Source organism: Accipiter gentilis, chromosome 14 (assembly GCF_929443795.1).
Source record: "Accipiter gentilis chromosome 14, bAccGen1.1, whole genome shotgun sequence".
NCBI lineage: Eukaryota > Metazoa > Chordata > Aves > Accipitriformes > Accipitridae > Astur > Astur gentilis.
Window position 1 is genome coordinate 19,264,979 of NC_064893.1, and position 17,439 is coordinate 19,282,417.

The following is a 17,439-nucleotide window of genomic DNA, read 5'->3' on the forward strand; positions in this document are numbered from 1 at the left end:
AACCTCTCCCCCTTCTGTAGGAGGCAGCTGCCGTTACTTCCAGCCCTGGCGGCAATTACCGCAGTAAGAGCCCCACTGCCTCGCCGCCATCGCCGCTGTCACCTCCCAGCCCCCCGGAAGCAGACGCGCAGCGCAGGGCGCTGCCGTCGGCGTGCGCATGCGCCGCCCGCTCCTGCCGCTCCCATTGGCTGGCGGCCGGGGGCGGGGCGGGGCGGCCGCCGGCGAGGCGGCGGCGGCGGCGGCGGGCGCGGCCATGCTGCGCTCGCTCGGCCCCTTGCTGTGCCTGTGGGCGCTGCGGCTGCCGGCGCTGCCGGCAGGCACCGGGGCGGCCGCCCGGGGACTGGACGTCGCTTCCTACCGGTGAGTGCGAGGCCGGGTAAGCGGGGCCGGGCGGGAGCGAGCGAGCCGGACCGGGGCTGAGCCGGGCTGTGCTTGTGCCTCAGGGAGCGGGTGCGCGCCATGTTCTACCACGCCTACGAGCACTACCTGGAGAGCGCCTTCCCCTACGACGAGCTGCGGCCGCTGACGTGCGACGGGCAGGACACCTGGGGCAGGTAGGGACCGTCCCCGCCACGGGGCATCGCCCCCGACTGCCGCGGGGCCGGGCCCGGGGCGCCCCGCTGCTGGGTGCCCTCGTCCGCCTCCGCCAGGCCTCACCTCGCCTCTCTCCTCGCACAGCTTCTCCCTCACGCTGATCGACGCCCTGGACACCCTGCTAGTGAGTACGAGCTGCCGCCCCCCGCCCCAGCCGGGGCTCGGCCCTGTGCCTGCCCGCGGCTGCAGCCCGGCCTTCAGCCCGCTCAAGGCCGCCTCGGCCTCCTTCTCCACAGCTGCTTTTTACGCGGTGGTGACAGCAAGTCATTTTATTGATTGACCAAGGAGCTTTTGCGTATCACTTTGCTCCGGCCCTGGGGGGCAGGTGGCCACGGCTCCCCGACTCTGACACCTTCTAACTCTGACATGAAGACCTCGAGTGTGTGAAGAAAACATTTTGAAATTAGGTGAAACTGTCAGTCGCCTCTTTAGTACTATTTGTAATTAATGATTTCACAAAATAGTAAGACAGAGCTAGGATTATCCCCTAACATTGAATTGTGCTTTTGTTTCCCTGTGAACTCTAGCCCTTATTCTCTGTTGTCCTGCTCCCCCTGCAGATCTTGGGAAATGTTTCCGAGTTTCAGCGAGTCGTCAATGTGCTGCAGGAGGGGGTGGATTTTGATATTGATGTCAATGCATCTGTCTTTGAAACTAACATTCGAGGTGAGGTGGGTTTTTCTGTGGCGTTCATGCTGGATTTCCTTCCTGTACGAGTCTCTGAACTGTACACAGAGGTAATGCAAGGGAGTGGTCAGAGTGAATTTGTAATGCAGTGTAACAGGACACATAAGCAAACAGAAAAATCCCAAACAAATGTCACTCCCTTTTTGTCTTTGCACATCACCTTTTTACTTCCTGCCTCAACACAAACAGAAGTCGACGTGGCAGTTTCGGTACTCTAGCACCAGGTTTTGAGCTTTGGAATAAACATCTCTTCCACTGAAACAGTACTAATAACATACAGTCTTTTTTTACATACTGTTTTGGAATAGAGATTATTAATTTCTTGCTTTAGCATCATGATGTGAAACTTGTCTTTTTCTTGTTGAAAATTGCGAAGGCCTTTGGAGTCTTGTAACCGGTTGAACATCTAACTGCTTCAGTGCCATCCAACTAAGAGACGCTGTCAGGGAACAAAACTGTTACTTATGCTTTTTTTGTTTCTCCTGTCAAATATTGCTGAGCCAGTTTTTTGCAGTGGTGTAATTTCTCTGTGTTTGTGCTTGTTATGTGACAGTAGACAAGCCTGTGAAAAGGGCTAATAACTCCCTGCCTCTGTCCATCATGCTGAAATTTTTTACTCTGGCCTAGACATTTTTCTCCAAGGTATTTAAGAAAGTACACTGTCTTACTTTACAGAAACATAGTATTAAGCTGTCTGGAAGAAATGAAACAGAATTCCTCTCACAGAGGTTTGTGTTCATTATACTGTTAGCTTCCTGACTGTCTGCAGGGCAGTGCAGGTGTAGTAGGGCAAGTAGGATATGATGCTTCTGAAATAATGGAAGAAATATATCTGCTACCCGTTGCAAACAGGCAGGAAGAAACAAACCACTCTTCCTTTGTGGCATATTGAATTAGGCTGTTAAGGATGAGCCACCTGACTTTTTCTTCCCTATGAACACTGCCTCTGCATCATGGTACATACACTGGTATCTGATTTCATTCCTCCCCACATTCTTTAATGGAATTCTTATGTGCACCTTCTAGTGGTGGGTGGTCTCCTCTCCGCTCACTTGCTATCAAAGAAGGCTGGTGTTGAAGTAGAAGTGGGCTGGCCATGCTCTGGACCTCTCCTGAGGATGGCGGAGGAAGCAGCTCGCAAACTCCTGCCGGGTGAGAACTTGTCTGGTTTCGGTCGCTGTGCCATGGTTCGTGACTGGTGTGTTTGATGACAATGGCACTGCTTGATGTGTAAACTCATAAAACAGTCCTGTGTTCCCTGAGCTGAAAGCATGTTTAGCTGGTGGTGAAAACTTTGTGAAGTGCATGATACCAGTTGTATGTATGCGTGCCAAGTGTTGTATGTGCTTAACACATCAGTTTGTTTGTTGCTTGTTGAGGGGAAATATATTTAATATAAATAAAGGCTGTGAAAGAGCAGTTTGTAAAGACAAGAAGATGCAGCCTTATCTACCCCTTTGTGCGCTGCTGCTGGGATGTGTGCCCTGATAGCATGGCACTGTTCCCTTGTGTGGTGTGCACCCTGGGCTGCCACTGAGTAGTCACAAGCTGAGGGTGTTTGCGCTTTGCTGACCAGTGCGTGTAGTTCCATTTTGACCACCCTGCTTGTCCTGTAAAAAAAGTAGGGATGCAGTCTGCTGCTCGGGGCAAGGTGGAAGAGATCTGCAATACATTCCCAGGACTGTGTGTAGCTTGGGGTACACTCTCTGCCCCTCACAGGGTCACACTCTGCTTCTCATTTCATTCCTTGCAGTTACTGCAATTGCTCCAGTCCCGCTTCTTGCCTGTGTGCAGTGGAATGTGAAGCACATGTTTGCTTGACAGTCTGTCAAACGAAACAGTGAACACTCATGTGAACCAAAAATACTACGTTTCAGCTTTTCAGACCCCAACTGGGATGCCATATGGAACAGTGAACTTGCTGCACGGAGTAAACCCTGGGGAGACCCCGGTTACCTGTACTGCTGGAATTGGTACATTTATAGTGGAATTTGCCACTTTAAGCCACCTTACTGGTGATCCAGTGTTTGAGGAAGTTGCCAGGAAGGCTTTGAAGGCACTGTGGAAAAATCGCTCAGATATTGGGCTGGTGAGTGAGGAATGGACTTTGAATTTGCTGCTTTTTCTGTAGTTTTGTGGATGGATAGATTCTAAGCATGGAAAAGCATAAACAGAGAGGAGATAGAACTAGATAAATAACCACAGTGCTAGTAACTGGGCTGAAGTCGTGCGTTTGACGTTGTTCCTGAACACCTGCAGCATCCACATCTCTGCTTTAGTGGTGCAACCCAACATTATGTCATTGTTCTGTTCCATAACAGATGTGGTTGGGAGACAAATGCCTTCCTCTGGGTATTGCAGTTTTTCTAACAGCAGCTGTAACAGATTAAATAAAAGGTCTGTCTGATGCCTGGTGTGGCAACAGCCTATGGAAGAGAATAAGAGCACAGCAAGTGCAACAAGATACTCCCAGCCCTCTACAGCTTTGGTGTTTGGGGAGTATCCAGAGCTAGAAGCATTATCTCTGCGTTCATTATCTTCTGGTCAGTCTTTCTTCAGTTAGTTTCTATAGTTGCTTTTTGAACCTATGTGAGCTCCTAGTGTTGCATATGTGAAGTGGAACAGATTTATTCATATGCTGTATAAAGAAGTGTTTCCTTTTGTTTGCTTTGGCATCTTGTTTATCTTTTTTGTTTATGCCCCTGGTCCTTGTTCAAGAAAGAAACTGAATAGCTGGGTTTTTTCATCTTTGTTAAGCAAGTCACACTTGTGTATTATATTCTCCATCATCTGGATCTCTTTCTAGGCTAGAGTCCCAGGTTTGAAGGATCTATTTAAATATTAGCATGGCAGCTCTCATGCCTTTGACATCCTTGGCCTCCATCTCTGTATCTGTGCCTCTACATCCTCCTCTGCTCTTTTGCAGGATGTGAATTAGGACCAGACACATCATGTTGAAATTCTGCATTTTTGCAGTAGCATAATGGTGTTTTGTTTTGGCCAGCGCAGCATTTATATTGGAAGCATAAAATTCCTAACTTATATTTTCTACAGTTTGTACTTCTCTGATAATGATAAATGTGTCTTGTGATGGAGAAAATGCTAGTTGGAATGGACATTGTGAATCTGTGAAATGGGCGGCCTGAAAAAAGGTCAAGAGTTTCTTGCGGTGGTGCGGGGATTTTTTGAATTATAATTTAGTAGATTAGCTTTATTTCTACTTAAACTTCCTCTTTCCTCCTCTCCTTGCTTCTTCCAGGTTGGTAACCACATTGATGTGATAACTGCTAAGTGGGTGGCCCAAGATGCTGGCATTGGGGCAGGAGTGGACTCCTACTTTGAATACCTTGTTAAAGGAGCCATTCTCCTGCAGGACAAAGAGCTGATGTCCATGTTTCTAGGTGAGTAGTTTGTTTTCTGTGTGAAGGGTCCCAGGAATGCCTCCTTGACTGCCCCTGTAAAAATTCTGCATGTGGGACTGTGGAAGAAGTTGAAGAATCTAACAGGGTACATTCAAGACTGTTCCTGAAGCATTTGCTGTAATGCTTTTGAACAATCTGTGATAACGAAGAGTTACCAAAGTGAGCATCCTGAGAAGTCATTCATTTGACATGGCTCAAGTGAAAAAGGGGCTTTTCTCATTCTTAAAAAAAAGGTCTTTTGTTGGATAACCTACCCATCTATGTTTCCTTATAGAATATAACAAAGCTATCAAAAATTACACAAAGTTTGATGACTGGTACCTCTGGGTTCAGATGTACAAAGGAACAGTGTCCATGCCTGTTTTTCAGTCCCTGGAGGCCTACTGGCCAGGCCTACAGGTAAGAGCTGTCATACCTGTAGCATGTGGTGATTTTGTTCATCTTGTCTTGTGTCGGTCTTTAATATTAAAGTTACAGCTACAACCCTCATCTGTGCTGGTTTAAAAGTTTGTTTGATCTCTGGTGAAATCTACAGTAGTCTGACCCTGCAGAAGAGCAGATGTTGACTTTATCTATGGTGTATAAAAAAAAAGTCTCCCATTAAGCATGATGGGAGGGCAGTTTTGTTGTAGCAAACTCCTCTGACAGTGATCTTGTAATCCAGATGGGGAACGTAAGGCAAAAGAGAATCACACCTCTTTTTCCACCACCTCATAGATGCTTTATTTGTGTGAATATTTTCCCATTGAGAGGTTTGCTTTCTCATCAGTACTTACATTTGGTCTGGGACTTTGTTAGCCCCACTGAAATAGGCTGGATGCTCTGATGGACTAGAAGAAATGTTGACTGAAGAAACCCAGCCTTCCGTTAACTAAAGATGAGAGGGACTTCATATTATTTAGGTGTGTGGAATGTGAGCCGACGGAAAGGTAGCACCTATCTCTTTAGTCCTACCTATTCTTAAGGCATCATTCCTAAATGTTACTTACACCATTCAGACCTGCTGAACAACTCGTTTTCTGTCACTATATCTTGCTTTGATTATAGCAGTATTATTGCATCAATTCCTATGCTGTTTCTTCTTCACCCAGATGTTGCTTTGCTAATTGTTTCCTCTTTCTCAGAGCCTAATTGGGGACGTACAGAATGCCATGCGAACCTTTCTCAACTATTATACTGTCTGGAAGCAGTTTGGTGGGCTGCCTGAGTTCTACAACATTCCCCAGGGCTATACGGTGGACAAGAGAGAAGGATATCCACTCAGACCTGGTAAGCAGAAATAAAATAAAAAGGGGCATGGAGTTCTGCTTTTGCTCTGGTGTTAAGAATAGCAAGATCAAACGTAAGCAACACCTGCCCCCCAAAAGTTCCTCCCCAGTTTTGCTTTGAGTTAGTTCCTGCATGCATTTTACCCGTGATTTCCGTAGTCAAAGCTACACATCTTCCTTTCTGCCATTCACAAAGGCAGGGCTACCTTGTAAAGGAAGCAAACCATAGTGTTACTATATGAAGAGGACCTGTTAATGAATTGGGTTCACGATGTAGGATTTGACATGCTTAAGTGTTAGACTGTCTGACATGAGATGTTTTGAAGTCATGTGAAATGTTAATGGGGACTGCCTGTGTCCTTTAAATTTAGGAAGTGAAAGAGAGTATGAATAGACCACTAGTTCTGTTGAGTTCCTGAAATAAACTAATTCTAGTTGCCCTAGTAAAGCTCAACATCTAAGAGGGATTATGTGTTGTTTGTGATACTGCAATGAAATGATCTATCTTTTTTTCTGTTGTGGGTTTGTGGTTTTTTTTACAACTCTGACAAAAAAAAAAAAAAAAATGCACCCAATTATTAGGTCACTAAAACTTTGTAACTGAGAATAATCAATTTCCTTTTGGTCTGAGTGTTCAGCTGACATCCACATTGGACACCTCTACCAAATATACTCATCAACATTAACTTTCAAATGTATTAGAGCATCCAAAAAGACCTGTTTCTTTAGTAGTAAACACAGCACAGTGCATATGTTGCCTATACAGAGTATTTCCATAGTGCCTGTTTTCATGGTGTTTTAGGTACCTGTTACAGAGGCTTACGGTGTTTAAAAACTGTATTTTGGGGGTTGAATTTCTTGTTTGTAATCCTTTCTAGAAGCATCTTTCTTTTCTTCCTTTGACCACTGAGTTTAAATCCTTTTCTCTCTTGCTCCCCTCCCACTCCCTGAATGTGGGAGGGGAAGCATTATTCACTCGTACCTGAGCTGATGCAATCTGGTTAGAGTGAATTTCTTTGTAGCACATCCTTAATAAAAGCAAATATCTGTGCTTTGACCCAGAGGAAATACAAGGCAAGCTAGGCTGATCACCTGATCATCTTAAAGTAGCATTGTTAAATTAGTTCAAGGAATATCTTGTCTTCCCTGTGTATGTGGTTTGGTAATCTTTACACTTGCAAATGTTTGGGGTTTTTTTGCAGAGCTGATTGAGAGTGCAATGTATCTGTACCGTGCTACAAGAGATCCCATGCTCTTAGAACTGGGAAGGGACGCAGTGGAGTCAATAGAGAAAATCAGCAAGGTGGACTGTGGATTTGCAACTGTAAGTGCTAAATCAACTACTAGGTTGGCTATATGGCTGCTAAAATACCAGTTTTTAGAAAGTGTTCTCATGAATGTTGTTTTGCCATTGAGTCAAGGGATCACTTTGGTTGAAACATGACTTCTTTCTTCAAACAAACCCCTTGTATTTCTGTGAAGCTGATCTGGTAACTGCTGGTCATGTTTCTGGTAGTAACTTCCCTCACAGCCTGAGCAGTGGGACAAATTCTGTCATTGCCTGTTGCACCAGAGCCCAAAACATGGAAGAGTGAGCATCGGAAGCTTCTCCTGTATCTTGATAGGTACTAGGTGCTCCAGCTCAGCAGGAAGGCTCCTATGCAGGCTCTCTGCCTGCCAGTTTTGTGATGCTTCTTTTCCTCTATGCCTTGAAAATCTGATCAAACACAAGAGAACTACAGTGAGCGATTTCTCTAAAATCATTTAATAGAAGATTTAAAACGTACTATTAAGGTCTGTTTTACAAAAACCTCCTTATAAATATTGGGAATTAGGCCTTGTGATTTGGGAAGTAGGTAAAAGCCTTATGATTTTTTAGTGGGGGAAATGATGAGATGCTTGCTTACTCTTCTTCTCCTTACCTAGATAGGAAGTGCATTTCTCCTGATTGTTAGTTTCCTGTTCCTTATCACTAGACTATACTAATTCATAACAGCTGAAACCTTGTTGACATATTTGCATATAACTGTTTAAAATACAGAGTGAATTGGTGCCGTACTGTGCTGTTTAACTGAAATGAATTGCAAGCTGGTTTTACTTTGCCCCCTAAGTTCATAACTTATTGAATTTGATACAACTGTAACCCACTGTATTTCTTATCTTGTAGATCAAAGACTTGAGAGATCACAGACTGGATAATCGCATGGAATCCTTCTTTTTGGCTGAAACAGTAAAATATTTGTACCTGCTGTTTGACCCAGACAACTTCATTCACAATGATGGATCAGTCTTTGATGTAGTGATTACACCATACGGGGAATGCGTCTTGAATGCTGGAGGATACGTCTTCAACACTGAAGCTCATCCTATAGACCCTGCTGCGCTGCACTGCTGTAGGAAGCAAAAGGAAGAGCAGTGGGAGGTGGAAGACTTGATGCGGGAATTTTACTCGCTGAAGAAAAACAAGAAATTCACTTTAAAAAGAGCTTCTGACCATGGTGAAGGGGAAGGTGCAAAAGACCCTGAAGATGCCTCCTTAGAGAAAGGTGGAGAGAAGAGAAACTCTAAGAAGAATTCACACTCCCTCCTGAGTTGCCCCAGTCAATCCTTTAACTCTAAACTTGCAGTACTGGGACAGGTCTTCCTAGATAACACCTGATTCTATTTTCATTATCAGTTTAAATTATTGATTTAGACTCTGGAAATATATTTTTATAGTTTCATAATGGAAAGTGTTGTACCTCACAATGTGAATTGTCTTATGAAGTGAAACAGCTTCCCATAAAATTCTGCTACTGCTGGTTCATACAATGTGATATAGATATCAGCTGTTAATGCTGTGAAGTTGCTAATCTCAAATGGATTGGTTGCCTGGATAGCAAACAGGTGTTCAGAAAGAGAAAGAAAAGTCTACGGGTCAGAGGTGCCTTGTTTATTTCATTGTGAGTTTGTTTTGAAGTTTTACAGGTTAGTGTAGAGTCCAGAGCTTGCTTTGTTCTATAAAAATGAGCCTGAGCAGTCCCCTGTCATAAGGGGAAAAGCAGGGACTACTCGCTGCAGCTTCACTTCTGAGACTACAAGTCTCCTCTGCAATGTGCCCCACCTTTTACCTTTGGCCTCTTTAGGAATATGTGGTTAGCCTGAGAGATTGATGACCAGTCAAGAAAACCTTTTGATTTTGAGGTGGAGGCTCAGATTTGTAGATCTAGTATGTCTGTTAAGCACGGAGGGATAGCATGGGGAGAGGAGAGCAGTTGTTACATAGAAAATTGCTCAGTTCCTCTGCATGTAGAATCAGTGGTCAGTACCACCTGCCTGAAACTGGTTTAGTAAGTGTCCAGGTGATGTCATCTGCAAAGTGAGGTGGAGTGTGGACTAGCAAAGGTTTGATTTACCCTGCAATGGAGCTTGCTTGCTTCTTACTGAATCTAACACTCTTTTCCTATGAAATTTCCCCATTTCCTTCCTCTTTTAAACTTCTCCTTGGGGCCTTACTTGCCTAACTCCACATTAGCCATCTCAGCCAGTGAAGCTGGCCTCAGGGTGGACCAGCTGAGCTGTATGTGCAGTATTCATAAGGGTAGGGTGGAAGGGTACTTGGTTCAGACCAAAATGCAACTATCCCTTGGTGCAGGAGACAGCTGAACAGATGTTCATAAGCTGCTCCCTGAAGCAGGCACTAAGTGTGCTCCTTGTGGCCCTTCCTCTAATGGAAACCAGGCTGCATTTCTGTCTTTTTTCTGAACAGGTGAAGGGCATGAAACCTTTTGGTGTTCAGCTGACTTGACAAATCTAAACCCTGAAATGTGTTACTGGTGTCTTTTTGACAGGTATATGCAATGATCAGAAAGAGAGAAATCAGTAGTGTTACAAAGAGCTTTTTAAAGAAAAAGGGGGTGGGGTGCAGAAAAATTATGGGCTTTCTTCAAGCCTGCTGGAAGTTGAGGAGTCTGGAGCAAGCACAAACAAGCTATAGTCACGTGAGTGGATTAGAGAGACAGGATAAATAAATCCATGTGGCTAGTGAAATACTTAAATACAACTGGGTCAACGCCCAGTCTTTGGTGATGTGGGATTGCTTTGAGAAACTATTGGTTTTGTCTCGATCTGTACTAGTGCTATGAAGTTACATAAAATCTGCACTCCTACCCTTCAGGATGGAAATCCTGTTGCAGTTCTGCATGAACTACAGGAAGAGACACTTGCAACTTTGGACAGGCAGACACATTGGAAGGATTGGTAACCTCTACAGGCCCTTCTAGTTCTGTATCTCTCCTTTTAGCAGGTGGGACAGCTGCTGTTCTAGAAATACTGCATTGATGCAGCTGTTGCAAGGGAGGTAGTGAGTGTGGAGCACCCTAAAACTGAGGCATTGTTAGACAGAGATGGAGTTCTTAGTGACTCCTTGTTGTAACCATAAGGTTATCTTTTTCTTTTCCAGCTGTTCATATCTCATGCTATTCATTGTTTAAACCGTAGAACAACAAAATGCAGGCCTCTGATGGCTTCACTCAGTGCTTAGTCCTGATTGTCTCTCAGCTCTGCCCCACCCATGAAGCAGAGGAAAACAAAGGACTTATGGGATAGGCTGCAGGTTAACAACACAGTAGATCGCTGCTAACCACGGCATTTTGCTACCCTCACCTAAGAGGCTCCTGTAGCAGAAACAAGGGGTAGTAGCCTTAGGAGGGAAAATCTTTCCTGAGCACAGAGCTGAAAGAGCTCATCTATCTGTCCACAGCTACTGTTCTACTGTGAGTAATTAGATGGATCTTGATTAGTGCTGTGGGATGGATGAGTCAGAATAACACAAGACAGCCTTAATTTTGGTTTGTTCCAGTATTTGAGAGCGACTACCATCTTACTTTAACAAAAAGAACTGTGATATGATTTCTTAGGATCATTAGTGAGCCTTTACTTTAAATGGAAAACTGTGTGACTTGCCCTAGCTGCTGGAAGGCAGAGAGCACACTTGATTGACACATGTACAAGTTTTGCTATTTCATAGGCAATGTGATGAAGGATAGATGTTTGGGAATCTCTAAGGGATGGTGGGATAAAACCATCGGTGGCTGGCTGTCCTGCTAGAGATCAGATTCCATTCCCTGTATGTACAATGTAAGAGGTTCTGCTGTTAGTGAGAACTTGATGGATTCAAAATTACTATCACAAGTCAGCTGGGGGGTTGGGGGGGGGGGGGGGGGGGGGGACCAAAACAAAACAGAGCTAAAAGTTGTGGTCTCCTTGCTGCCTCTCCTCCCAGGAGGATTACCTCCTCCTGCCTCAGAATGAAGAGCATCTGTGGGAAGAGATAGCAGGTCTACTTTGGCATATTCCAGCTGGAGGGAGAGCTCGAATCAACCAATACAGTGAGCGCTTGGTCATGTTAACAGAATGTAGAGTTTTGTCAGGAACCCAAAATGAGATGTGTGTGAAACACAGATGGTAGTGGCAATTTTGAATGGCTTCCAAATGAGGCAGGTCAGCACTGAGAAGGTCCCACCTACAGTGCATGCTTGTGGCATCTGCCAAAGGCTGGAAGGAAACTGGATTTTGGTTGAGTGGTGAAAGATAGCACAGAAACCAAATTTAGCATTTGCTGTTGATGCCATGCTTGTAATTGTGTGAGGTTTTTTTCTCTACTCTAAGCAGCCTGCAAAGCCCAAAACTTCAGGCCAGATTTTCTGAGGTATTTCAAAAGTGATCATTTGGATTTGGAGAGGCTGTGGATTGATGAAAGGTCAGACAAACACCTTGCGAAAGACTATTTTAATGGAGCTAACAAAGGAGAAGATAGAGGAAAAAGTGCTAGACCTTTGCATGAATTGCTGGCAAAAGGCAAAAAACATACCAAAAAGCAAGGGGGGGTATGCAGAGGAAGCACTAGGAAGGGGGACTGAGAGCAGCCTTTTGTATATGAGGCAGCGTGAGTGAAAAGATTGTCATGTTTGCATTTCTTCAAATGCAGTGCTTGGTGGCTTTCCGTGAACAGCAATTTATCTAAACAGCAAGTCTTCCATTAGCAGATCTTGCTTTTTACAAATAAAACTGCGATCATCATCAGGCCCACGCATTATTCATGGTGGTGAGAGGTGTTGTAAGATGTGATGCTGGAAAACTTCCAAATATATCACCCAGATGCCATCACAGCACTGGTTGGGCAGTGTTGCTAAGCATCATGTTAATACCTAGTGTCTTCATTGCTTTCTCTTGTTCCTTGTACAACAAAGGGAAGTTAAAATGGAATATAAGCCAAGGTCCGCGTTTAAAGCGGTCATGATTTTGGGCACCCATGTCGGATGCTGCGTTCCTTGCCCTCTCGCCTAGGAGTGGAGCTGGGCTGCTCTGCCGGGCAGGCGACAGAATCTCTAAGCCTCTAGAGAGGCGTCAGTAAGCAAGCGAGGGAGTAGGGCGGCCACTGGTGATCGTTGTGCCTTTGGGACCGCTGTCGCCTCTCAGGTCCCGTGGAGCTGCTGCCTGTACCTTAGTCAAGAGCTCACCTCTGTCTTCCCAAGGTGCTCTGTCTCCTCTGACTTTCAGGGTGGGGTTTGGTTTTTTTTTGTAACCCTTGGAGGCATTACAGTTTTGCTTTGCTCAGCAGTTCGTGTGCCTGCAGCTTTCTCCCTGTCTCCCAGGGCAGAGCAGCTTTGTTTTGAAGGTCTGTCTGGTGGTCTGGGCTCTTCAGGCGGTCACCGGTCTCTGTTTTGTGGTTTCTTTCATTTGATTCAAACAGCTCCTTGGGTTCTGCGCTGTGGATTTGAGTTCTGCCTGTGTGTCTGGACCGCTCACCTCAGCTGGTAGTAGTAGAAATAAAACAGTACCAGTGAAGCACAGGGGGGCATTGTAACGGAAATAAACTTGGGCGCCCTCCTGTCAGGGCCCTGCCGCCTCAGCAGCCCCCAGGAGAGACCGACGGAGGCGGCCCGGCAGCGTGGGGGGCGACCCGGGCGGCCGCCTGGGGATGGCGCGGCCTCCTTCCCCCCCTGCTCCTTGCCGGGATGCTCCTCCGCGCATGCGCGCCACCCCCAGCCGGACTACATTTCCCAGCGGCCCCCCCCCGCGGCGCGCTCCGGCGGCGGCGCAGTGCGCGCGGGGCCCGGGAGGGGGCGCTGCGGAGGGCCTCTCGCGCCGCTCCGTACAAAGCGGCGGGGGGAGGGGGCGCTTCCTGTTTGTCTCCGTCCGAGCGGAGGAGCGGCCATGGCGGCGGCGGCGGCGGGGGGACCCGGGCCCGGCGGGGGGGGCCGGCGCGGAGCCCGCGCGGCGACGGCCACCAACATCCTGGCGCAGCTCCGGCACGGGCAGCTCAGCGGCCGCGGCCTGACGCGGGGGGCGCAGGTACGGGATGGGGGCGGGTGGGCCGGTGGCGCGGGCCCGGGGGTCGGCGCGGCTGGGGGCTCCTGCGGGCACGGGCGGGGCGCTGGCCTGGGGCTCCGGCGGTGGGCCGGGGCGGGCCGGCGGAGGCCTGCCGCACCTCCTGACCCGAGCCCACCCCCACCGCCCCCCCCGCCCGCGGCCGGCCTTGAGCAGGGCCTGCAGATCCGCCTCGGAGCCTTGGCCCGCAAGGCCTCGCTCCGTCGGGGGTTGGGGGCGGGTGTTTGGCGGCCACTCGGTGGGGCTGAGCACCGGCGCGGGGCTGTCGGGCCTCTCCTGGAGCCCCGAGACCGGGAAGAGCCCGGCTGGCCTGGCGGGGCCTGCCGCCAAGTCTGCTCGGAGGCAGTATCTGGTAAAGCGGCCTCTCTCCGGCCGGACCGGAGCGCTCGCTGGGGCTCCCCGTCCTCCTCTGCCAGCTCGGGTTTGGTCCTGGTGCTGGAGGGGTGGCCCTGCAGCCTCACGCGGTGGGGAAGAAGGTTGCCTCTGTGCCTTCGAGCTGCTTTTCCCTCCTTCCCACCCTCGGTCTCCCTGTAGAAAGAGTGTGGAGCAGGAGGAGCGTTCGCCCCGCTGCAAAAGAGCCGTCCTCCTCCGTTGCTTTGGTTGGTGATAAGAGGTTGTGGCTTTCTCCTGCAAAGAAAGGAAGCTCTGCTTGGAACTATTAACAATGCAGCGTCAAAATTTAAGCATATTTGGTGGACAAAGGCAACCTCGTGATACCAGGGCTCAGGAGACCTTTTAGCTTTGAAACGGGGTAGGCTTTATGCAGGTGGTTTTCCATGAAACTGTTCCAGGTCTGTTTCAAATTTGTCATCTTGCCCAGTTGATGATGCTGGGAAATACCAAGAAGTGAAATCAACTTGTTAACCTAGGCTTGTGCCTATCGTGTGCTTATGCTAGCTTTTTTTAAGAAGCTCCTCACGCATAATGGCCTATTCATTTCTTTTCATGAAGAATAATTGGCATTTATTTTACAGATTAAATGCAAAATGGTGCAAAGACTTGGAAACTGGAGTGTGGGATAAAGTGTTGCATTCAGGTGGTGATTTATTGAGCTAAAGTATCTTAAAAGAGTTACAACGGAATAAAAAGTGGGATTTCTCTAAGTGCTTTTCACCAGTGGAGACAACAGTATTTTCCTTGATTAACAAGGATTCTGAGTAATTACTAGGAGAAGACTTGTTCATCATAAATGTCCATGCTTCACTCTGTAGCTGAGAAGTAAAAGAGCTGGAGATGATTTTTAACAGCTCTTTTGTCCTTATCGTACTGCTTGCTTAGATACTAGTTTGGTTAATGCATAAGAAAAAGCAAATAATTTGCATGAATTTAAACCTGATGTTGTCACTTTTGAAGGAAGTTATTTCTGTGGGATTGTTTTAGGAGTGTATTTCATACGTCATGTAGACAAAGCGGCGTGTTGTCTCACTAACTTGCCTGTCCACCTCTATGCTCTTGCTTGCTTACTCCCCCACAATCATAGCGATTTAAGTCAGATAAACCCGTAACAACGTTCTGCACCAATGTAATCTGTTAGGATGGTACTTACCTCCGCTCTGGGCTTTGGTTTGCTTGAGAAATGCAGTGGTGCTGTGTTTTAATTTGGGGCTTTTATGAATTGTTGGAAATAACTGCTGAAGCAAATGACCAGGCTTTTACAGTAATTGAGAAAAATCCGCTAGTTGTATCCCCTTTCACATAAAGCCCAAGTTTGAGGTGGTTTTTGCTGTTGTTGCTGGAGGTTTGTTTGGTTTATTTTACTTTATAAATTTCAGTGTCACTGCGCTGCTCTGAAAGACTTAAAGCTTGGACCCCTAGGGCTCCCAGTGCTTCATAAATGCTGTAGGAATACATTTTTAAATCACTTAGACTAAGGGGGTGGGGGAACAACTTCCTGAATGATTTTGAACTTTGTAAATTATGTGTCTCTCTACTTTTACCTTGAAGCAGTTTTTTGTTTGCAGACAATCTAAATAATAAAACACTTTGATGTGTTAAAGAAGTACGAGGCAGTTTTGGGTGGTTTTCTTTTTTGAGTTCTACTTTTTGTCAAAATGTTTGTAGTTTTCTTGCAGTTGGCTTCTCAGTGGCAGTGTGGTAGCCCTTGCTTAAGTTTCTCAACTCTTTAGCTCCTGAAAAGCCTAAGTGCAGATCCAGTTTCCAAGCTGCTGTGTGTTGGGGTCTAGAAGAACAACTCTGGAGAATGTCCTTCGAGCTCTTTCTTCCCTTTCTTTGCAAGGACGTTTTGGGTCATATGTTGCATGGACTGCATCGCTGGTATCCCGTGAGGAAGAGAAACCCTTTTCAAGATCTTAATTCAGAGAGATTGGGAAACACCATTCCTTGCTGTGGTGCCTGCCATCTGAGTAGTGTTCTCCTGCAGTGTTTTCACTGTATTTCAGCGTCTGATCTCCAGGTTACAATTAGTATCCTTCTGTGGGCAGCAGTAGTGTTTATTCTTAAACAAAGGTTTGCATACTATTTTTAGGTGATCTCAAGATCCATTTTTGTATGAGGAAAGCAGGGTCTTATCTTTGGTAAGATATCCTTTGGTAAGGATAATTGTTGACAGGCCTACATTTGAAAGATCATCAGACTGATCTTATGGGGACATAAAAATATTTTTTATGGCAACGGGCACCTGAATATCTGGTAGTTTTGAGGCCTGCTAATGCTCTGAAATCTGGATCCTTGTGTGTTCTTGCTGTACTCGCCTACCAGGAGCCATAGCTTTCTTGCCGGTTGGTCTTTTTGCTTCATGATTAATAATAAGAAAGTTGATAGATAAAGCAGATTTCAGTAGATATTGTCATTATCTCTTCACATATCTATTTTAGCCATATTGCTAGCATCAGCTGCTGCCTGGATGCAAGCCTCAATCGTTGGTATCAGATTGCATAACCTTGTATCAAGGTTTGCCCTAGCACTGAGTACAGTGCAAGTGAAAGGGGCTTTTCAGATATTGGCAAACTAGAAGCAGACCAACTTTCCAGAAGTGACACACATTTTCTAATAAGGAAAAATATTGCTTGTGAACTGACGGGTCTGTAGTCCCTCTCCTGGCACATCTGTGCTGTGTGCACACAGGCACTGTAAATAAGACCTGACGGGGTTTATGCTGTGGTTCCTTGAAGGCAGAAGAACATTTTGGCTGAGCTGATCAAGCTCAAATCCCCTTAGCAAGAGGGCACACACTTCATCTGCTGCAAGCCAACTGTGAAAAGCATGTATATAATGTGAAACCAGAAGATGTTTAGGTGCGGCTATGCGAATCCCTGTAGACAGAGCGGTATAATAATGGACTAACCAGTGATTTGCTGGCAAACTAGTGTGCTTCTGGTGCAGTCCCAAGAGCAGATCGTCAGCACTGGTCTCAGTCTCACAGGATTGCCAAGGTTTAGCTGAAACAATCAGAATGGAAAAAAGGAGTCCATTTTTCCAGCTGTATTTCATGATCTGCTATCCCTAGGAAGAGATGCTTCCCTTTGCAGGATAGTCCCTATCCACTTTGAAAAAAAAATATCGCTGTGGAAGGAAAGCATTTTCTGCCTTGGACATCCAGATTTCCAGCTCCTACCATTGCAAGTTATCAGTAGCCTGTAGTAGTTTCCTAACTCTGAGAAAATACTTTCTTTTCTAATCAGTTTTATTTCCTCCTTACAACACCACCACCAACAAAACATTCACGTGAATGTAATCCACTTTAGTAGCTCTAATTGTATGGGTCTTAACAGGCTTATACCTCTTCAGCAGAGGACAGCTAGCGAGTATTGGAAAGCCTGGACATGTTTTTTTATGTAATGGGGACCAGAGCTCCGTCATACACTAGAATGCTCAAAAGTGGTAGTGTTGGACTTCAGTAGTCTTATTTTGTGTGACTGAAGATATGTGGGAAGAAAACTGTTGTAGATGTGATATTCCTTGCCCCTCTGCTTTTTCCTAGATATCCCTACAGATTTTGCTTTCTTTCAAAATGAATTAAAGAAGAAACTTAGGCAGTTCCAAGGAAAAAGTAATCACTGAGAAGTTAATATAATTTTACATATTAGTTGTTTTATTTTTCTCCGAGAGTAAGATCATCAAAACAAACATTAGTAGCT

General features: G+C 46.1%; 2 protein-coding genes across 2 annotated transcripts in view; both read left to right on the forward strand.

Moving 5' to 3' along the window:
- Positions 1–243: 243 nt before the first annotated feature.
- On the forward strand, positions 244–12,034 carry EDEM2 (ER degradation enhancing alpha-mannosidase like protein 2). Its single transcript, XM_049817413.1, has 11 exons — positions 244–360; positions 444–554; positions 679–718; positions 1,155–1,260; positions 2,308–2,433; positions 3,159–3,370; positions 4,541–4,682; positions 4,978–5,102; positions 5,828–5,972; positions 7,174–7,295; positions 8,139–12,034. Exons 1-11 carry the CDS (start codon positions 254–256, stop codon positions 8,628–8,630), a joined length of 1,728 nt encoding a protein of 575 aa, XP_049673370.1. The 5' UTR covers positions 244–253; the 3' UTR covers positions 8,631–12,034.
- A 229-nt stretch (positions 12,035–12,263) lies between these two features.
- TRPC4AP (transient receptor potential cation channel subfamily C member 4 associated protein) overlaps positions 12,264–17,439 on the forward strand; it is a 38,601-nt gene continuing 33,425 nt past the window's right edge. The window contains exons 1-2 of the mRNA XM_049817087.1: positions 12,264–12,357; positions 12,849–13,306. Of these exons, the coding sequence (XP_049673044.1) occupies positions 12,264–12,357; positions 12,849–13,306 (552 nt within the window). The remainder of the gene's footprint in view (positions 12,358–12,848; positions 13,307–17,439) is intronic.